At 42.1% G+C, this 23,531-nt stretch overlaps 1 protein-coding gene across 2 annotated transcripts in view; it reads left to right on the forward strand.

Moving 5' to 3' along the window:
- The window catches only part of LOC124256764 (WD repeat-containing protein 49-like), a 152,569-nt gene that overhangs the window by 18,826 nt on the left and 110,212 nt on the right, over positions 1-23,531 (forward strand). For both annotated transcript variants that reach the window (XM_046690727.1, XM_046690726.1), the window contains 11 exons: positions 5,969-6,082; positions 7,785-7,902; positions 8,869-8,904; positions 9,731-9,795; positions 10,472-10,536; positions 13,892-14,051; positions 14,976-15,154; positions 18,805-18,969; positions 20,429-20,544; positions 22,120-22,192; positions 22,459-22,641. In XM_046690727.1, the coding sequence (XP_046546683.1) occupies positions 5,969-6,082; positions 7,785-7,902; positions 8,869-8,904; positions 9,731-9,795; positions 10,472-10,536; positions 13,892-14,051; positions 14,976-15,154; positions 18,805-18,969; positions 20,429-20,544; positions 22,120-22,192; positions 22,459-22,641 (1,274 nt within the window). The remainder of the gene's footprint in view (positions 1-5,968; positions 6,083-7,784; positions 7,903-8,868; positions 8,905-9,730; positions 9,796-10,471; positions 10,537-13,891; positions 14,052-14,975; positions 15,155-18,804; positions 18,970-20,428; positions 20,545-22,119; positions 22,193-22,458; positions 22,642-23,531) is intronic.

Consider the following 23,531-nt stretch of genomic DNA (forward strand, 5'->3'; position numbering starts at 1 on the left):
AGGTACTTTAGTCACCGTGTTGAGTGGGCGGTGGGGTAGCCTAGTGGTCAAAGCGTTCACTCATCATGCCGAAGACCTGGGTTCAATTCCCCACATGGGTACAATGTGTGAAGCCCATTTCTGGTGTCCCCCGCCGTGATGTTGCTGGAATATTGCTAAAAGCAGCGTAAAACTAAACCCACTCACCATGTTGAGCAGGAGGGCCAGAATGGTAACTGTTCATCACAAAATTCATATTTTCATAAAATAAGTTTGTGATCTCTTGTTTGTTTACCTGAGACGATGTGATGTAGTTATTTGATAATGCAATTACCCCCCCAAAAAGCCCCAAACAACATGTACCAAAGAATGGGGCGTGTGACGTGTACCCAAGTGCCCATGATGCAAAAGAAAATGATGTCGTGCAGATCTTTAGGTTAACTCAGTAATTGATCGTGATCCTAAAAATAACTGATGACAGTGTAGGAAAGATAGCCCGTCCCAACGTCCGAGACGGGTGAATTTTGTGGCGGACGGGTTAGAAAAATATCTAGTCCGTCCTCATGTCGGGTCAATTTTAGCAAACCAATGACATATATATAATGATTATAACCTTTCTTAATATTACTGCAAAGGTGTTTTATTTATATTTGGAGGACAGGCTAGATTTTGGCAGGACTGGTAAAAAAATTGACCTGCCAGTCCTGTGGACAGGCTAGATTTTCTACATCTTTCCTACACTGTTGATGACAACAATCAAGATGTATGTTACGCTTCAGTCTAATATATCCTGGTCATGTTGTCACAGATTCAACAATTCATCTACACTATGACCCATGAAAAGTACCATCATTACATACCCACCTCCTGTAGCGATGTTTTCCCCTCCCTGTTCGAATGTTATGTGGTTGTTGTATTCAGAATGCAGCTGTATTGTCTTAATCTAATGTAATTTGTTTACTGACTGTTTATTTCAGGCGTTTATCCTCATCTTGAATTCTTCTATCACTTGTGTCCTGTCACTCTCTGACTTCTCTCTAATTACTGAGATACAGATAGTCAACTGGGGTGGAAATAACTTTAACATTGCTACTGTACTCTGGTACAGTGGCACATGTAAAATCACTTGCCCTGATAATTTTTTCCAGTATACCGGCCGTTTTCTTGTTGATCTTTATAAACAAACAACATAATTAACATTGGAAAGTCAACTGGACGCCAGTACAGTGTGATATACGAATTTGCTTGCCCGACAGAAAAAAACACTCGGACGTCGGGCAATGGGTTATTTCCACCCCTGAGTCAAACAGTGAATACAGAGCTGTATAGACACGAAACATGCCCGATTCCATTCTCCATATTAATAATAATATCACGACATTATCATTATCAGTGACCAATCAGCTGCCTGATGAGCTCTAATTAACAGTCACATGACCATGTTATTCTTCTGGGTACCCATGCATAACTTTCCTAACCTGTAAAGAGACATTTTTAATTCTGTTTCATTATTCTCTTAAAATCTCATCATCCGAAAGAGGTAGAATTATCGCCGTTAATCTGAACACGGAGCTATCGGCACCTACAGACTTCTTTATGAACATGTGGGGATTCTTGGTTAGAAATGGTTCTTCCCAATCTGGGAGGCAACTTGTTGCATTGTTGCTCCTGATATCAATCTATGACGTGTGAGTGAGTGAATGAGTTTAGTTTTACGCCGCTTTTAGCAATTTTCCAGTTATATCACGGCGGGGGATACCAGAATTGGGCTTCACATATTGTACCCATGTGGGGAATCAAACCCGGGTCTTCTGCGTGACGAGCGAACGCTTAAACCACTACGCTACCCCACCGCCCCCTATGACGTACAAGATCAATGGTCAGATATGGTGACTTTGTAGTTAGCCTGTCATTGTACAATGTTGCTCATGGTTTATAAGTCACTGGATTGTCTGCTTCGCTCTCAATATATATGCAGGCCGTCTTCATATAACTGAATTATTGTAAGTGGGACGTTCACCAAGGACAATCAAAATAAGAATCTAATACAATACAAGCCCTGTTTATATCTTTTAAGGACAAATGATTTTTAAAAAATTATATATCCGTCAAACTGAACAGATTAGCCATGCTGATAATATTATTTTTAATAACTAATTATCGAAGACAATTGTCTCAGATTATTGGTTTGGTATTTCTGTATGGAGTAGATAGAGTCTGGTCGGCTAGTTCTGTCAGCTGTTAGTTGCTTGCTAGAGGACATATTGGAGCTAGTCAGTAGTCATAGTGGATTTAGCTGTAGATAGGCTTGGACAGGATTACTGGCTTGTAGTGGACAGCATAGGTAGTCTATGACTTGAACATGGGGCAAGCTGGTCCCATAGCTGACTTTGTAACCAGGTTCCTGTCCGGGTTCGAGTCCAGGTTCGACCCTTGTAAGAAGCGACCCTGCAAGAGGCTAGTTTTGTCAACTTCAGGGTAGTCTATGGGAATGAAACTGGCCCCAAAGCCGACCCTGTAACTTTGGAGTCCAGGTTCGAATTGGAGCACAGGAACCATACTAGTTCCCTGTAAGAGGCTAGCATGGTCAACGACAGGGTTACTGGCTTGTAGCAGATGTACTCTGTGAGAGCAGCATGGGGTGGGTGTGTGTGTGGTCCCATAGCTGACCTTGTAACTTGGGGAGTCCAGGTTTAAATTGGACCCCACGAACCATACTGATTCCCAGTAAGAAGCTATCATGGTCAACTACAGCAACGATTCAGTGTGTACTTTGACACGTGACATACAACCTGTGAAGATCCGGGTTAGAATTGGCCGTCAGTAACCCATGCTTGTTTTAAGGATCAGGTGGTCAGGCTCGCTGGTTTGGTTGACACGTGTCAAATGTCACAATTAGATAGATTTATGTTCATGATGATGATAACTGGATTGTCTGGTCCAGACTCGATTATTTACAGACCGTGGCCATACAGCTGGAATATTGCTGAGTGCGGCGTTAAACAAGAAACCAACCACATGGTTACCATTCTCTTCCCACAGAGGTTACTTGTCATATCTTCCTACGAACCTCTTTTCTAATACTGAATATTTCCCAGTTCTCGTAAAATCCCCTAGCGGCAAAAAGTCGCAACACAAATTATCTCTCTTCTTTCTGTCCAATGAGAATATGTGTTACATCAACTTGACTAATACAAGCAAATGTTGGGTCACAAATATCCCTCCTCTGCCAGGAACGTGTGTTGATGTGACACACAAGACATTTAATGGCTTAGCTTGTCCATTGTCAACGAGGGCGATGGAGACACCATTGATCCGCCATTTATATGACTGAGTTTTGTCTATAAGAAACGTTTGCGCATCGCGCAGGGAAAGACGTTCTAGTTTTCCCGAAGTATACGGAAATAACCGAGGCCTTGCGAATGATCACTTTTGAAACAACATCGCTGATTGCACAACTGAATCTGATTGCAACCAATCACGAATCCTGAACACTCACACCATGAAAGGGCCGTATTAGAACAGAGGTTCGTAGGAAGAAATGACTAGTAACCTCTGTGGGAAGAGAATGCATGGTTACTGGTAGCACATGTAGTTTGTGATAGCAACATCGGAGAAAGCTGGTCCCATGGCTGGCCATGTAAGTTGGGAGTCCAGCTTCGAATTGGACCCCATGAAATACTGGTTTCCTGTAAGCTTGGCCAACTAAGGCCACGATTCAATGTGGTGAATTGACCCCACGAAATACTGGTTTCCTGTAAGAAGCTAGCATGGCCAACTAAGGCCACGATTCAATGTGTACTTTGACACATGACATACAACCCATGAAGATCCAGGTTAGAATCTGTCGACAGCAACCCGTAAGAGTCGACTGACGAGATCGGATGGTCAGGCTTGCTGACTTGGTTGACACGCATCATCGTATCCCAATTGCATAGGAATTGCTGTCAATCACTGGATTGTCTGGTCCAAACTTGATTATTTACAGGCCGCTGTCATATAGCTGGAATATTGCTGAGTGCATCGTTAAACAACAAACTGACATATAACGTACACCTTGTTATATAGTATGACCAGAAACTATTGAGAATATTAGGAATATGTTTAATTGGATTTCTAGTATAAACAACCTTGACCAGCTGTCAAGTGCTTGGTTTCATTCAAGAGAGACAACTCCGTTAATCCTTTTTCATTAGTTTGTGAAGAGTTGCCCCCCTTTGTTTACTTGCTAGCAGACAACATTTTCTTGTTGTACTGTATAATGCTAACAGTATAGGGTTGTTAGTCAACTAACTTATAGCTAAACTTTGCTGTAAGTACCTGATGCTAATTTGGATCTTGTTATGAGACCATTACTAGTGGATCTTACTAGACAAAACAGAATGTTTGCTTGAAGCTAAGGTATCTAGGTTAGCAGGCTGTAACAGGTAACACTCAGTCCTGTAGTCAAATCCTGGCGAAGAAATCGTACGTATTTGATGAAAATTTGCAGTTTAATTTTTGTAGTTGGGTTGATTTGACACAATGGCAAGTCAACCAATTCTCATGATAAGATGTATATGCTTGGATACTAATAGAAATAGTTTATAATCAAATTTGGAGTCAATACTTTCTATAGTACATTCAGTTGTCCCATTTGCGGGGTCAATACTTTTGTTAATTCTTGTTTTATTCAAATGACCCTTTTTATGTACATATGACTAGGGCTGACTATCGATATAGATCATAAAGATTAATAACCATTAACTAAAGATTGATTGATTATCGATAAATATAGAAATAACCTTGAGTATAAATGAAAAAAATATTCCGAAAGAAGTCAAGACTTTTGTGATCACTGGTGAGCGGTGACACTTCGGTGCGCCTAGTTGCTGCAAGAGTTGTATGCTCCCCCTAGGGAGTTGAGATTGACGATACGATGTGCCGTTGAGATTGACATCCAGTGAACAAGGGAAAAACAAAGCAAGCGCAAAGAGTCCTTTGCAGAGATTTACGCTATAAAAATGCTATCCATTATTATGTTTATGTTTATGTTTATGCATGAATGACTAACGAAACAGCGTCCTGAACATAATTTAGAAACAGTCCATGAATCAAAACCTAACTTTACGTATTGTGTAAGTAAATTAAATCTTTATTCTATCACCAAAGTTATGTACTATATTATCAATGACACTATTTTTGTATAGATAATCATTTAAAATTTTTCCTATCAACAATATTTCTGATTATCAATCTTTTTCGGCCAGCCCTACATATGTTTCCCTTGAAGAAGGGAGGGGGTCAAGATGACTTCCATGTTTGGGAACCAACAGTATTCCCTTTTAAATCCTTTTCAGTGTTTGATCAAGCTGCTGTTGGCAAATAACGTCAGTGAATCTCCAACAGGGGAATCTAGTCAGTAGCTGCATGTAGACTAAGCTGACCTTCTAATCATTTGTAGCAGAGAGAGAATTTTGTTTTCCATCATTGCAAAATGTTAAAGCCATGTAGTCTTTTTCTTATTTTCAAGCATATTTTTCACTTTTGTGAATATATTGTAGGTAGCTAATAATATGTATGAACATGTGATGTTCTTGAATTACTTGACCTTGGCGACCTATGACCTTGGTAACCTATGACCTTGTGACCTATGACCTTGGTGACCTATGACCTTGTGACCTATGACCTTGGTAACCTATAGTGACAACAAGTGCTGGCCTGTAATCAGGCTGATGGTATCTTTGATTGGGACATGACTTGTAATAACAATCACTGGTTTGTCTGGTCCAGACTTGGGTATATACATACCCTCCACTTCCTGGCACATTCCTGCATGACCATGGTACAGGAATCTGTTTTGGAACGTTGCACTCGTGAAAGTTGCTGTCCATAAAGTTTGTCTGTATTGTGTCCCATTTCAATTGTCCAGAATGCAAGGTGTCTGGATTGATAGGGTTTTACTGTATATGCGTTGCCGTCATGAGATGTATGACTGATTGTGTTCCAGAGCCGTGTCTGAACGTGCGGCTGGCAGACATTGTGGGTGGTCGATACAAGAACGCAACCTACACCAAGTACGAGGGACATGGAGAGAAGGCCAAGGGGGAATGGGTCAGAGAAGGTCAGTGCCAATCTTCAAAACATTGGGTTTCCGAGACATCCTCCATCAGTATTTTGTCTAGTGACCAAACTGTGCACTCTCCTACCCAGAGTTCCATGCGGCAAGCCAGCATAGTACCTCTGTCACAGGCCAGAAAGATGTGACGAATTGTCACATCTTACACAGTCCATTCAATATGATGTACTTATTTCTTAACTCTTCTATTTTTGACGAGTCTACGCATCTAAGTAAACATCTTTGATAGAATGGTTTAGTTTCACTGAGAAAATATCCTAAAACATGTAACACTATTTCGATTTGCGTAGCGATCCTTTGTTTACATAAGTTTTGCGGCTCCACGTGCTGTCATCGAAGCCGACGGAGAGCAAACGATGCAGCAAGTTTGATATCTAAATATATCTTGTCATAAACCTTACTGCTGCAGTTGTGGAAGAATATGTATGTAACAATGTAAAACATTGTGAAGAGCACACCGAAAAGCTTGCGTAAGCCCAGTCTCTTCTTCTTATGAATATGCATGTTTGTTTACAAACAAGAGAAAAGTCCGGTCATGTGATACGCAAATTAGCCTGTGGCAGTGATGTTATGCTAAGTCCTTGCTGCGCCGCCGGAGTGTGCAAACTGTGTAGAATATTAGAGTGTGGTGTTAAAACAGGATTCCCAAAGATTCATCCATCACTTTAGCAGTAAGAGGCCAAGCCTGCGTGTATTACGGCTGGCTGTTGATACAGACCATAGAGAATGATAATCATAAACTAGATATCAACTGATTATTGATAAATATCGGCGACGTAACTTTGAGCAAAAATGCCAAAAATGTCTGAATATTTTTCACATCACTGGTGAGTGGCGACATGTTTTTTGCATAGATTATTAACAAAATTATTCAGCGCCTTGAACATAATTTAATAACAGACATGAATAAGGTCCTTATATTGCATATCGTCTGAGAAAATTAAACTTTTTTCTGTCACAAAAGTTGATCTATAATATTATTGATAGCACTATTTTCATATCTATAATCAATAATAATTTTTCCTATCGACGATATATCTGATTATCGATCATTTTAGCCAGCCCTACCATGCAGAGTTGTGTAACTTAGATCAGCAAGAATCCAATGATGTTTCAGCCGAGAGGCAACCTTCTCTCAACACTTTGGGCTTTCCTTCATATAACAGGAATATTATTAAAAGTCACCACACACTCTGCTAGTCGAGGAAGCGTTTTGGCACGGCATTATCAGGCCTGGTACAACCTTAACAAATGTATGTGACATGTGTTCAAAAACCTACACTAAATTTAACTGATTTGAAATCTTTTTCATATTTCTATTTAGAAATATTTAGTGAAAAGCCAGCATACTGAATATACAGACTGTCTTTGTCGTATGTGCTGTTTGAAAGTAATTTGATTGGGATGACAATGCTAAAGTCCGTAGTAAATGTTTGAAAAAGAATATTTCCATTTTTGATGAAAAAAAGTGTTTGAGGCGTTTATCAATTTTTGCTTGTATCACATCTTACTCAGTTCAGATAGAAATTTGGCATGCCTTTGCATGTGTTTATGACGTGACATTTGTGGGGATATGCTCAACCTTTGCAAACAGCTGGTATCATGGCTGTTTGTAGTGAGTCTTTACTGCTTCTGACATTTGTTCCCAACACCCAGAATTAACTATACATTTTTGATTATTTTGCAGTTCGGTACTCTCATTATCTAGAATGTTTTATTAGCTGTGCAACTACCACCTTGAACGCAGTTGTGATTGGCTGGATGGAAAAACATACATCTGTCAATCAAAACATTGAAATGATAAGGTGAGTTGTGATTGGCTGGATGGAAAAACATACATCTGTCAATCAAAGCATTGAAATGATAAGGTGGGTTGTGATTGGCTGGATGGAAAAACATACATCTGTCAATCAAATAGACCAATAGGATCGGGTAGTCAGGCAAATAGACCAATAGGACTTGCTGTCGACATAGGTCATCACATCCCAAGTGTGTAGATTGATGATCATGCTGTTGATCACAGGATTGTCTGGTCAAGACTTATTGCCATAGCTGCAAAATTGCAAAGTGGTGCGCGGTGGGCGAGCTGGCTAAGACGCCAGGCTAGTGATCCAGCGAGGTTGAGGTGCCGGGATCGAGCCCACCTGTGACCAGGTGTAAAAACCTTGGAGTCAACTTTGTGTGCAGACTCTTTCAGTGTTGTCACAACCCCTAGTGTACAGTACACAACCCTGTGCACTTAAAAGAACCCACGAATCCGTTGGTAGATGACCAGATGGTGGCCACATGAATACGTGCAAACACTTAGGTGCGGGTACAGCAACGTGCAGTGAACTTGGACAAAGTATTGTGACTATGTGTCCCAGTCCACCCAGCTGTGAATGGGTACCTCGTTAGGATGAGAAAGCCACAATAACTTGGTGCGCCTGGTGGCTGCAAGAGTTGTATACTCCCCAGGGAGTTGAGATTGATAATGCGATGTGCCGTTGAGGTTGACATCCAATGATTGAGGGGAAAATACCAGCGCCTTGAGCATGCACTAGTTGCCTGGATATGTGCGCTATATAAATATCCTATAATAATAATAATAATAATAATAAAAAGTGCAGTGTTAGATAACAAACAAATCATGCTATCACTTGCCGGATTGTCTGGTCCAGACATAATTATTTACAGACCACTGTCATATAGCTGGAAAGTTGCTGATTGTGGCATTAAACAACAAACCAACCAACCAACCTGTGTATGAAAGCTACTGATGTCTGTTTCAGGGATGCTCAACCAGTAAAGAAAGAGATTCAGAGGCAGTAAGTCAGTCGAATTCATCTTCATCACAAGTACTCATGGAAAACACTGCTTCATTTTCAAAATTCAACCAGACCTGTTTTCTGTTTGATTTTACAAATATGACTAACAAGAAGAATTAAAAATGCTTTTTTCGACAGAATTTTGAAAATCCTTTTTAAAGATTGGTTTGGGTCTGTAATTGATTTGAAAAATGAACATCTTGGACTTTTTGGGGGTCTTTTGACAAATTGATGATATCTGAACAAAGCTTCTCGTTGTCATTGCTGTTGTCAAAGCGACCTGCCATTGGCTGGTTATATCACCATGTCATTCATATTTTGATCTAGGTTTCATATTTAGATAAAATATGAATTTGTTTGCGCCAACCTATACAACAAACAGATCAATGCTTCAGCATATCAGGGGTTCAAAAATCCCATCGCCCGACGCCCGGGACAAGTCAGTTTTCATTTCGGGCAATCAAATAATGGTATCTTACTTGTCCGTGGGCTACTAGATAATTTACACTTATGGTTTCAAACTGCAAATAAACTTTCATATAATTTCATATCTGCTCAAAATGTAGCTATTAAATTTCGCAATGATAATACTTTTCAATAAATAGTCCAGTAAACATTAACATCAAATACCATGTTGATTTATTCTTTCATAATTACATCATCATGATTGTGTCATAAAATCAGGGCAAGTGGAAACTTAGTCAGGACAAGTTGCTTTCTTAAAGTCACTTGCCCTGTGGCAAGTGGCTTTTTAAAAAAAAATCGAACCCCTGCATATCTTTGTGTTTCTAAATTTTTTAGAAATCTGATGCTGTCTTTTTTTCAGATCTGACTTCACTATATCTCAGGGCGTCAACTCATTTGACTACTATGATCGTCTTAATCTCATAGGTAGGTAAATGTAAGGCTGGACTCAGTCCGTTATCTCTGAAAACCTTGGCGCCGTTGGGTGTTCTACGCCATCTTGTGAGGTTATGTGAATGCAGAGTATCTGTAGTTATTAACATTTCTTATTAATTTGGGGGAGTTGTGTTTATAGTCTGAGGTATTTCTTGAAATAATCATTCAAAAAAGAATAGAAGAAATGTTCAAGGTACAAATGAAGTGAATGTATGCTTCCAAAGTGTCATAACTTTAAAATGATAGAGTTTCATAAGGGTGATGTTCTCACTGTGTCTGTCATTAATGTGTACTTCTTCAGTGAAGATCCGATGGTCGTCAGTACCCCATGCTTGTCGCGAGAGGCGACTAACAAGATCAGGTGGTCAAGCTCGCTGACTTGGTTGACACATGTCTTCGTATCCCAGTTGAGTAGATCGAAGCTCATGCTGTTGATCACTGGATTGTCTGGTCCAGACTCGATTGTTTACATACCTCCGCCATAAAGTGTAATATTGCTGAGTGCGGCGTTAAACACCAAACCAACCAATCAACTGTGTGTGTTTCATCCATATGTATTCCATCAGTGTCTTGTGTCATGAATGTGTGTTCTTGTGTGTCTGTGTCATCAGTGTGTGTTATTGGTGTACGTCTCATCAACATGTGTTGATCCATCTCTGTGTTTCAGCTACTGCGGGCGTCAACAACCACGTGTGTCTGTGGAACCCCTACGTTGTGTCCAAGCCGAGTGGGGTAGGTGCTCCATGGTTTAGTGACGGTAACAGGATCCTTCACTATGATCTCTAGTACTCAGGCCTACCCAGAGCTCCAGATAAAGATTTAGCTCATGTGGGTACTGTACCCACTGTAATTATTTGGAGTGGGTATTATGAATGTTGAGTGGGTATTTCATTTTCCGTTACCCACTGCTTTCAAATATGTGCGTATTTCAGTCATATTACTCACCTAAGTATTATGTCATTGAGTAAGTTTACTAAGCAGGTATGTTCTGCCTTATGTTATACCTAATCAAACCAAAGTTAAATATAATGGAAATGATTTCATAAAAAATCACTGATCCTATACTGACAGTACAACACTGGTCCTATACTAACAGTACAACTTGACAGCAATCGATGATTTTTTCATTACGCAAGCGATTTTTATAAATATATTCCGTACACATTTGTTTTAAACTTTTTGCGTATCTAACATTTTAAATGCGTAATTGGTATGCCACAATTATTTTTCAATGTGTAATTGGAAATATTCTATGCGTATTTTATCGGATACGCAGCTTATCTTGGCCTCTGGGCCTACCAAAGAAAACCTTCTAATCGAAAAGGGGCCTATAGGTAATGATCCTTGGTCTCACAGAACATATGGATCATCGGTCACCATGCTTGTCATACGAGGCGACAAACGGGATCAGGTAGTCACCCTACATGACCAGGATTACCACAGAAAACTTTCCCACTGTGCAGAAAAACGCAGAAAACTCCACAGTAATCGTGGAAATAGCAGCATAAAGATATTACCTTGCTAATGAAACAGTAAAACGGCAACGAAAGACTCTAAAACTGCAACAATTTTATATCAGCGAACTTTTACCTCTACTGCACATGCGTATTACATGCCGCGCTTGTTTCAAATTTCCAAGCAACCATGAATCGCCTCACGTAGAAAAAGTATTGAACATGTCGAAATAATTACTCTCAGTCATTTCATATGAATGGAAAGTAAACAAAACAAGTGTGCACTCAAGTATGATAATATATGCCAAATAACACAACAGAAATACTTAAAAAGGGAATGTAACTTTTGTCCAAGCTGGAAAATGTCAACATGCAGTCGGGACTTCCTCTTTGAAGTTGTTTTTTAATCCAGTTTTAGCGATTTAAAGTTGCCGTTGTTACTGTTTCAGTAGTGAGGTATTATGTTTATGTTGCTAGTTCCATAATTAAGGTGGAGTATTCAGTGTTTTTCTACACAGTGAGAAAGTTTTCTTTGGTAGGTCTTTTATAGGTGACATAAGGAAAGTTGTTTCAAATCCCTATTCTGATGGTGTTACTAGTAAGGTGACCATAATCGGAAGGTAAACTTACGCTGAAAGGGTCGTTGTCGGCACGGGTACTACAGATGTGTACCCCGGGTACGTTTCTGTATACAGAAACGTACCCTGGCCATAATCAGAACACAGAAAAGTACCCTAGGACGATTCCATTCTGCATTGTGGAGTTTTCTTGATCGGAACTGTCATACTGTTGTATTAGATGCATTTGATTGCGTTATATAAGAGCATACACAGTATAACGAATATTTCACGGTGCACAACGTACACCACTCGCAATCAGCTGAACGGGAACAACTATAGTTTGGCATGAAATGCATGTGGACCCGGTTTTTTGTAAATATCTCTTCATCCAATAACCCAATCGATCTCAAACTGTGCAAGTGGATGTTTTGTCAGACAACCTAATCACATTGTAAATCACCGATTTTATGCATTTGTATTAAAGAATCTGTCTATGTAACTGTCAACAAAATAAACAGCAGAAAACGCAGAAGGCTTGCAAAGGGAGGGAGCCATTGACCTGTAACAGCGGCAGTGTTGGGTCATAAAGGTCAACGTTCGTCAATGTAGGTCAGCTATGCTGATGACCCTGATGTCAAAAGAATCTAACTTTGGATGCACCTTTTTGTACAAGGTTTTGTTTATTGGTTGTTGGTTTATTTTTCACAATTGTTAGCACGATGTTCTTTTTCATGCCAAGAGCAAAAGTTGTACGTTTCATGTAATCTGACACCTTATAAATCGGTTTGCTACGTTTGCTCTCTTTTTAAAAAAAATTCAACACATTGCTAGTTAAACGTTAAGCATCATCTGAATAAGCTTTCATGATGACAGCTAGAAGTAGTCAATGTGAATGATCCAAACGGTCTATCACTGTGCAGTGCACAGGTAACTATCATGAACTGCACGTGCATTTACCTTTATGACCCAACACTACCGCTGTTACAGGTCATTGGCTCCCTCCCTCTGCAAGCCTTCTGCGTTCTGCTGTTTATTTTGTTGACAGTTACATAGACAGTTTCTTTAATACAAATGCATAAAATCGGTGATTTACAATGTGATTAGGTTGTCTGACAAAACATCCACTTGCACAGTTTGAGATCGATTGGGTCATTGGATGAAGAGATATTTACAAAAAACCGGGTCCACATGCATTTCATGCCAAACTATACATACGGTTTCGGTATTGGGTCTCGGAATATGGACTCGTCCGTCGGGTACCGGATACGTTTCTGTAGTTTGACTTTGTTTAGGGTACATGTCTGTATACAGAAACGTACCTGGGGTACATATCTGTAGTACCTGTGCCGACAACGACCCCTTCAGCTAAACTTACCTTTAATTGCTGATGAAGATATCCCAAAGTAAGTCCGGCCTGGTACTGCATTGTATTACCCACGAGGTCAACGTATGGGTAGTTGCATACTAATCTCAGTGTCACACGAGTGTCGTATAGCGTTGACCTGTGTCATAACGACTTGACCTGAGATTCTAACGATTTGATTGGATAACCGATGACCTCTCAATTAGGTCACATTCTGACGTAACTATTTTTTCATTCATAACAAACACGTGAATTCATTCAATCTACAACTTAAATGCATTGTGGGAATGTAAACATCGCTGTGAGTCGAACTGAGACATTATATCCGTCGAAAAACATAAACGCAATGTTTCCACCAGTGATGTTAACCGAGTGAAGCAACTGCAAACCAAGAAACGGGGGTGCTACGGAGTAGTTTACTGTAGGAGGCTGTACAAGGCGATGACAACTGACATGCATCGTGACGTCGGTTACCAAGGCAGTGACGTCAATACAGTGTGACGTCATGCAAATATTGCACTACAGTACAAACTCTTCCGCAACCTCTTTATGAAACCGGTTTCAGTTTGAAACCAAAATATTAACAAAAAATATGCTATTTTGTCAATTTAATGCTCGTTTCGTATAATTCGTATGTAATGAGACCGAGTGTAGTATTCTCTATACCTGTCCACTCACTGAAGCCACTGACTCCTCCTCCCGACGTGCAGGTGCTGCGAGGTCACATGGCCAGCGTGGTGCAGGTTCAGTTCATCACCAGCAGGGGGCAGCTCATCAGTTTCTCCAAGGACAAGGTGCTGCGTGTGTGGGACGTCCAGCTGCAAGTCTGCATACAGCGGCTGGCCGGCATGTTCCCCAAGGGACCTGAAGGTGAGACACAGGTGTTTGTGTGCAACGGGTTGATTGCTGGTTCATAAAGAGCCTGAGTGAGACACAGTTTAACACAGCGAAGGTGTTCCTGGTTTTCTTGGACCAACTTACCTGAACAATGATATTAGGAAGTCCTAACGCACCAGCCTGTGAAGATTCCAGTCTTCAGCAACCATTCTTGTCATAACAGGATCCAACTTGCTGACTTTGTTGTAGTGTTGGGAATTGGTTAAAATCTCATAATTGATGATTGGTTCATTACCACCGATCAACCATCGAAAATAATTGGTTAGCGTCATTTTTGAAATTTGTTAATGCCCAAAAAATAAGCAAAAAAACATGTAGTTATTTTGTTGGTTTATTTTGCAGAATTTCACATCTTTAAAGGATGACTAGTATGTTAGGAACATAAATTTCTTGGAATCTTTAAGATGAATTCAATCATGACTTGGAACGCTTGTAGTGCTTATGAAATGTAACAGACAAAACCAACCTTGTGAAAAATATTGTTGATGAAAACAAGTGTTCCTGAATTGTTTGTGTTCGATTATGAGAAAACATGATCGATTGCTTGGTCGTTAAGTCACTGCGACCAATCTTCGATTATTTCAATTAATCGGAACACCACTACTTTGTTGACACATGTCATCGTATTCCAGTTGCGTTGATCAATGCTCATGCTGTTGATGACTGGAATGTTTCTAAAGACTTTATTATTTACAGACCAAAGCGTCTAGAATATTGCTGAGTGAATTTTCACACTCAACTCCCTGGGGAGGGTAGAGAAATATTTATATTTATGCAGGAAGGGAGATAATTAGAAAGTCACAGTCTGAAGTCACAGAAAAAGTTTGCCAAGGAATAAAAGAAACCATTTAAAAGTTCCAAGAATCATTTAGATTCCAACCTTGCTTTTGCTTCCAGTTCAGAGTACTCTGTTCTTTGACGAGGGCAAGGACCGCAACGGAAATGACCGAAACCGTCTGTTCATCACCTTCAACTACCAGCTGACTGCCATGGACATGAAGGTGGAGATCAGAGATCGCATCATGTCGCATGAGAAGCCTGTCGTAGCTGCACTGTACAACAACACGTACAACCAGGTGAGTGTGCCCTTGACTTGAGAAGTCTGTCGTAGCTACGCTGTACAATAACACGTACAACCAGGTGAGTGTGTCCTTGACTTGAGAAGTCTGTGGTAGCTACGCTGTACAATAACACGTACAACCAGGTGAGTGTGTGCTTGACTTGAGAAGTCTGTCGTAGCTGCGCTGTACAACAACATGTACAACCAGGTGAGTGTGTGTCCTTGACTTGAGAAGTCTGTGGTAGCTACGCTGTACAATAACACGTACAACCAGGTGAGTGTGTGTCCTTGACTTGAGAAGTCTGTGGTAGCTACGCTGTACAACAACACGTACAACCAGGTGAGTGTGTCCTTGACTTGAGAAGTCTGTGGTAGCTACGCTGTACAACAACACGTACAACCAGGTGAGTGTGTGCTTGACTTGAGAAGTCTGTGGTAGCTACGCTGTACAACAACACGTACAACCAGGTGAGTGTGTGCTTGACTTGAGAAGTCTGTCGTAGCTACGCTGTACAACAACACGTACAACCAGGTGAGTGTGTGCTTGACTTGAGAAGTCTGTCGTAGCTGCGCTGTACAATAGTACATACAACCAGGTGAGTGTGCCCTTGACTTGAGAAACCTGTCGTAGCTACGCTGTTCAACAACACATACAACCAGGTGAGTGTGTGCTTGACTTGAGAAGTCTGTGGTAGCTGGCGGCTGTACAACAACACGCACAACCAGGTGAATGTGTGCTTGACTTGAGAAGTCTGTCGTAGCTGTGCTGTACAACAACACATACAACCAGGTGAGTGTGTGCTTGACTTGAGAAGTCTGTCGTAGCTACGCTGTACAACAACACGTACAACCAGGTGAGTGTGTGCTTGACTTGAGAAGTCTGTCGTAGCTACGCTGTACAAAAAGTACATACAACCAGGTGAGTGTGCCCTTGACTTAAAAGCCTGTCGAAGCTATCGGCTGTTCAACAACACATACAACCAGGTGAGTGTGTGCTTGACTTGAGAAGTCTGTGGTAGCTTCGGCTGTACAACAACACGTTACAACCAGGTGAGTGTGTGCTTGACTTGAGAAGTCTGTCGTAGCTACGCTGTACAATAGTACATACAACCAGGTGAGTGTGCCCTTGACTTGAGAAGCCTGTCGTAGCTACGCTGTTCAACAACACATACAACCAGGTGAGTGTGTGCTTGACTTGAGAAGTCTGTCATAGCTACGCTGTACAACACGTACAACCAGGTGAATGTGTGCTTGACTTGAGAAGTCTGTCGTAGCTGTGCTGTACAACAACACATACAACCAGGTGAGTGTGTGCTTGACTTGAGAAGTCTGTCGTAGCTACGCTGTACAACAACACGCATACAACCAGGTGAGTGTGTGCTTGACTTGAGAAGTCTGTCGTAGCTACGGCTGTACAATAGTACATACAACCAGGTGAGTGTGCCCTTGACTTAAAAGCCTGTCAGAAGCTACGCTGTTCAACAACACACATACAACCAGGTGAGTGTGTGCTTGACTTGAGAAGTCTGTGGTAGCTACGGCTGTACAACAACACGCATACAACCAGGTGAGTGTGTGCTTGACTTGAGAAGTCTGTGGTAGCTCGGCTGTACAACAACACGTACAACCAGGTGAGTGTGTGCTTGACTTGAGAAGTCTGTCGTAGCTACGCTGTACAATAGTACATACAACCAGGTGAGTGTGCCCTTGACTTGAGAAGCCTGTCGTAGCTACGCTGTTCAACAACACATACAACCAGGTGAGTGTGTGCTTGACTTGAGAAGTCTGTCATAGCTACGCTGTACAACACGTACAACCAGGTGAATGTGTGCTTGACTTGAGAAGTCTGTCGTAGCTGTGCTGTACAACAACACATACAACCAGGTGAGTGTGTGCTTGACTTGAGAAGTCTGTCGTAGCTACGCTGTACAACAACACGTACAACCAGGTGAGTGTGTGTGCTTGACTTGAGAAGTCTGTCAGTAGCTACGCTGTACAATAGTACATACAACCAGGTGAGTGTGCCCTTGACTTAAAAAGCCTGTCGTAGCTACGCTGTTCAACAACACATACAACCAGGTGAGTGTGTGCTTGACTTGAGAAGTCTGTCATAGCTACGCTGTACAACACGTACAACCAGGTGAATGTGTGCTTGACTTGAGAAGTCTGTCGTAGCTGTGCTGTACAACAACACATACAACCAGGTGAGTGTGTGCTTGACTTGAGAAGTCTGTCGTAGCTACGCTGTACAACAACACTTACAACCAGGTGAGTGTGTGCTTGACTTGAGAAGTCTGTCGTAGCTACGCTGTACAATAGTACATACAACCAGGTGAGTGTGCCCTTGACTTAAAAAGCCTGTCGTAGCTACGCTGTTCAACAACACATACAACCAGGTGAGTGTGTGCTTGACTTGAGAAGTCTGTGGTAGCTGCGCTGTACAACACGTACAACCAGGTGAATGTGTGCTTGACTTGAGAAGTCTGTCGTAGCTGTGCTGTACAACAACACATACAACCAGGTGAGTGTGTGCTTGACTTGAGAAGTCTGTCGTAGCTACGCTGTACAACAACACGTACAACCAGGTGAGTGTGTGCTTGACTTGAGAAGTCTGTGGTAGCTACGCTGTACAATAGTACATACAACCAGGTGAGTGTGCCCTTGACTTAAAAAGCCTGTCGTAGCTACGTTGTTCAACAACACATACAACCAGGTGAGTGTGTGCTTGACTTGAGAAGTCTGTGGTAGCTACGCTGTACAACAACACGTACAACCAGGTGAGTGTGTGCTTGACTTGAGAAGTCTGTCGTAGCTACGCTGTACAATAGTACATACAACCAGGTGAGTGTGCCCTTGACTTGAGAAGCCTGTCGTAGCTACGCTGTTCAACAACACATACAACCAGGTGAGTGTGTGCTTGACTTGAGAAGTCTGTCATAGCTACGCTGTACAACACGTACAACCAGGTGAATGTGTGCTTGACTTGAGAAGTCTGTCGTAGCTGTGCTGTACAACAACACATACAACCAGGTGAGTGTGTGCTTGACTTGAGAAGTCTGTCGTAGCTACGCTGTACAACAACACGTACAACCAGGTGAATGTGTGCTTGACTTGAGAAGTCTGTCGTAGCTACGCTGTACAATAGTACATACAACCAGGTGAGTGTGCCCTTGACTTAAAAAGCCTGTCGTAGCTACGCTGTTCAACAACACATACAACCAGGTGAGTGTGTGCTTGACTTGAGAAGTCTGTCATAGCTACGCTGTACAACACGTACAACCAGGTGAATGTGTGCTTGACTTGAGAAGTCTGTCGTAGCTGCGCTGTACATAAACACATACAACCAGGTGAGTGTGTGCTTGACTTGAGAAGTCTGTTGTAGCTACGCTGTACAACACATACAACCAGGTGAATGTGTGCTTGACTTGAGAAGTCTGTCGTAGCTGCGCTGTACATAAACACGTACAACCAAGAAGACTGTCGTAGCTGCGCTGTATAACAACATGCACAACCAGGTGAGTATGCCCTTTACTAGAGAAGTGTGTCGTAGCTTCACGCTGGGAACTTGCCATAGTCATACATCCGCTCATTCCCTCAGTTACTCAGATTTGTTTGAGAATTCTCAATCTCTCAAAATCTCACTCACTCACTCACTCGTTGTTCCAGGTTGTCAGTGTGTGCCAGGCAGGGAGCATCATCGTGTGGCTGATTGACACAGGTCAGAAGGTCAAGCAGTTCAACAGTTCCCATGGCAACTCGGAGGTGACATGCATCACTCAGGACCCGAGTGAGACTCGGCTGTACACCGGCAGCACGGACGGCACCGTTAAGGTAGACACCATATAGGCATTGGGCGGTTGTCATGTGGGAAAAGCTTCATAACGTCACAGGTAGTGGGGGTAACGGCCCATGTGTTGAAAGATTTTGCTCATCACATTGAAGGCATGGGTTTTATTCCTAAAATGGTAATGAGGATGATGACAATGGCAATTAGGAGGAGGAGGTGGATGGTGGTGGTGATGTGTCTGTGGGTGTGGGACGTCAATGATGATGATGATGATGATGTGTCTGTAGGTGTGGGACTTCAATGATGATGATGATGTGTCTGTAGGTGTGGGACTTCAGTGATGATGATGATGATGTGTCTGTAGGTGTGGGACTTCAATGATGATGATGATGATGTTGTGTCTGTAGGTGTGGGACTTCAATGATGATGATGATGTGTCTGTAGGTGTGGGACTTCAATGATGATGATGATGTGTCTGTAGGTGTGGGACTTTCATGATGATGATGATGATGTGTCTGTAGGTGTGGGACTTCAATGATGATGATGATGATGTTGTGTCTGTAGGTGTGGGACTTCAATGATGATGATGATGATGTGTCTGTAGGTGTGGGACTTCAATGATGATGATGATGTGTCTGTAGGTGTGGGACTTCAATGATGATGATGATGTGTCTGTAGGTGTGGGACTTCAATGATGATGATGATGATGTTGTGTCTGTAGGTGTGGGACTCAATCAATGATGATGATGATGTGTCTGTAGGTGTGGGACTTCAATGATGATGATGATGTGTCTGTAGGTGTGGGACTTCAATGATGATGATGATGTGTCTGTAGGTGTGGGACTTCAATGATGATGATGATGATGTTGTGTCTGTAGGTGTGGGACTTCAATGATGATGATGATGATGTGTCTGTAGGTGTGGGACTTCAATGATGATGATGATGATGTGTCTGTAGGTGTGGGACTTCAATGATGATGATGATGTGTCTGTAGGTGTGGGACTTCAATGATGATGATGATGATGTGTCTGTAGGTGTGGGACTTCAATGATGATGATGATGATGTGTCTGTAGGTGTGGGACTTCAATGATGATGATGATGATGTGTCTGTAGGTGTGGGACTTCAATGATGATGATGATGATGTGTCTGTAGGTGTGGGACTTCAATGATGATGATGATGATGTGTCTGTAGGTGTGGGACTTCGATGATGATGATGATGATGTGTCTGTAGGTGTGGGACTTCAATGATGATGATGATGTGTCTGTAGGTGTGGGACGTCGATGATGATGATGATGATGTGTCTGTAGGTGTGGGACTTCAGTGATGATGATGATGTGTCTGTAGGTGTGGGACTTCAATGATGATGATGATGTGTCTGTAGGTGTGGGACGTCGATGATGATGATGATGATGTGTCTGTAGGTGTGGGACTTCAGTGATGATGATGATGTGTCTGTAGGTGTGGGACGTCGATGATGATGATGATGATGTGTCTGTAGGTGTGGGACTTCAATGGCCACTGTTACCACAGCCTGGAGTGTTCTGGAGGACAGCCTGCAGATGTTGGTCAGATCCTCGTCCTGAAGAGATCCGTGCTGGTGTTGGGCTGGGCCAAGTGAGTCCTGTTTCTCACACAGTGTTTTGGCACTGCAACTTGCTATTTGTCATATAGTCACATACTATATGCACACTGCCTGCAATTTCACATTTGTCAGACCTTTCAATGCAAGGATTCACATTAAGAAGCCATACATCTGAAGATCTGTTTTCCCGCGTGAGTGGGCATCTCGTCTGAACCACCTGAGGGAAGTTGACCTGTATCATAAACTGTAACTATGTAATGTGTATGACTGTTGGCTTGTTCATAAGTTGTGTGCTATGACTTTTTCTGTTTGTAAATAATAATGTAATGAATAAATATGTATTTTAAGAAACTCATTTAAGCCTCGTACTTAAAAATTGTATGTTTGCTAATCTTGGTCTCGTCACTGTATGACAAAATGCCAATGTGGCATAAAATCCAACTCAGCTGAACTCAAACATTTGTCATATAGTCCAAAATTCTTCACAGAAGCACCTGCTCAACCCCTATTTACATGGCCACCCGAAATTCAGAAAATAAGTTTTGCACATTTTAAACATTAATCAACCTGAAATACACAATGCCATTTTAGAAAGTGGTCAAATGTAACATATGTTATATTTGGGATTACACTTTCTTAGTAAAGTACAGATTCTAGTACTGTTTGGGTTGAGTCCCATCCGGGATTCAAACTCACACCCTCAGAGTCAGGCACCTAATCGCCAGCACACAAAGTCAGCCGCCTAGACCGCTCAGCCACCGCATCTTCCACAAAAATGGAAGTCGGACAACTGGTAGTCTAGACTGCGGACTTTGTGTACCCATCTGATGAGTGTTCATTGGCACGGCTCCCACGGCCGTAAGCTATGAAATACACAATGCCATTTTAGAAAGTGGTCAAATGTAACATGTTACTCAGCCCCAAAAGTACTAGAATCTATAATTTACTAAGAAAGTGTAATCCCAAATATAACTTATGTTACATTGATCAACCTACGTCTACTAGGGGCGCGCTGGGCGAGCTGGCTAAGGTGCCAGGCTAGTGATCAGGCGAGGTTGAGGTGTCAGGATCGAGCCCACCTGTGACCGGGTGTAAAAAACCTCGGAGTCAACTTTGTGTGCAGACACTTTCAGTGTTGTCACAACCCCTGGTGTACAGTACACAACCCTGTGCACTTAAAAGAACCCACGAATCCGTTGGTATTTGACCAGATGGTGGCCACATGAATACGTGCAAACACCTAGCAACGTGCAGTGAACATGGACAAAGTACTGTGACTATGTGTCCCAGTCCACCAAGCTGTGAATGGGTACCTTGTTAAGATGAGAAAGCCACAACAACTCGGTGCGCCTAGTGGCTGCAAGAGTTGTATACTCCCCAGGGAGTTGAGATGTGCTGTTGAGATTGACATCCAATGATCGAGGATAAAAATACCAGCGCCTTGAGCATGCACTAGTACGTGGATATGTGCGCTATATAAATATCCTATAATTAAAAATACAAAATACTAACTTTATAGTAAATCATTGCAGAAGTACTAACATTTTCCCGGTAATGTTTTTCATGTGCCTGGAGATATTTTCTTTACATTTGTTGTCTTGTTCCAGATTTGTGACTGTTTTCCGTAACAGCAGTTTCCGTGACTACCATGTGCAGCCGTCAGACTGGAAGGGGGGTCAGGTGAGAGAGTTGATGGTTGACAGTTGACAGTTGACAAGAAATAGCTCAGTAAATTGATCAGTAAGTGAATAAATCAGTCGGTGAATATATCAGTCAGTGAAAAGATCAGGCAAGGAAAGGTATGTCACTGAAAAGATCAGTCAATGAAAACATCAGCGAATAAATAAGTCCGTGAATAGTTCTCTCAATGAATCTCTCAATGAATTCATTGAATCTGTCAATGAATCTCGTATGGTGTATCACTACCTTGTCCTCTTCCTGTTCAGGAGCATGTGGAGGACATCCTGTGTGGATCCTTCCAGAGCCCCAACGTCCTGGCAACTGGCTCATACGATGGGGAGGTGGTCATATGGAACACCAACTCTGAGCAGGCGTCGCGCCACCTCAACCAGCGGGCACGCAAGAAGAACCTCACCCGGGGCAAGTCCATGATGCTCAAGGACAAGGAGGTCAGTGTGAGAGTGGTGTCATAGAGCTTAGGGCCTAGATTTTCGAAGCTCTCTTAGCGCTTAGATAGTCGTAAGTGCCATACATTAACATTAACTTACGACTATCTTAGAGCTAAGAGAGCTTAGAAAATCTAGGCCCAGGTCACAAATCAGTTGGAGTTAAGCAAAGTTGCCCGCAGAGAGTCCTTGGGTGGGTGACCATGTTTGTCAGTTTGACTCCTGAGAGTTTCTATCACTTCAGTACTGCCCCACAACGAAGTACATATAGACCATTTCGTCTCACCTTAGGCAAGTGAGTTTGCTCTTAATTGCCTCTGTTCACCCAGCAGAATATGGGTACCTGGTGGGATAAGTCATGTAACTATTAACCTTTGAGCCTCACAGGCAGGTTGGGTTATCCGGGGTAATGATTTCAGCATGTGCCTTGTACAAGGAAGAGGTATATCATTAGTGGTAGTATCGTTACATGGAGGTCAGCTACAGCTACTAAACACTGGGTCCGTGTCGGGTGTGACTGTGTCAGTGTTAAACTGTGACATGATGTTTCAGTGGGCAAACACTTTGAAAGCTGCAGAATTCAAGCCTAGTTTGGTTGTGTGTTGTTTCAAGCCTCACTCAGCAATATTCTTTGTATAAGGTGGCTGTGAGTAAATAATTGAGTCTGGACCAGACAATGCAATGATCAACAGCATGAGCATCGATCTACACAACTTGGATACAATGACATGGCCACCCGATCCCGTGAGCTCAATCTGATGACAAGCATGGGTTGCAGCAAGATCAATTCTAACTCAAATCTTCCTGGGTCTCTCTTGATTGTCCAGATTCTATTATTTACAGGGGCGGTGGGGTAGCCTAGTGGTTAAAGCGTTGGCTCGTCACGCCGAAGA

This window comes from Haliotis rubra, unplaced genomic scaffold (assembly GCF_003918875.1).
Source record: "Haliotis rubra isolate DU_JTF1 unplaced genomic scaffold, ASM391887v1 Scf639, whole genome shotgun sequence".
Lineage (NCBI taxonomy): Eukaryota > Metazoa > Mollusca > Gastropoda > Lepetellida > Haliotidae > Haliotis > Haliotis rubra.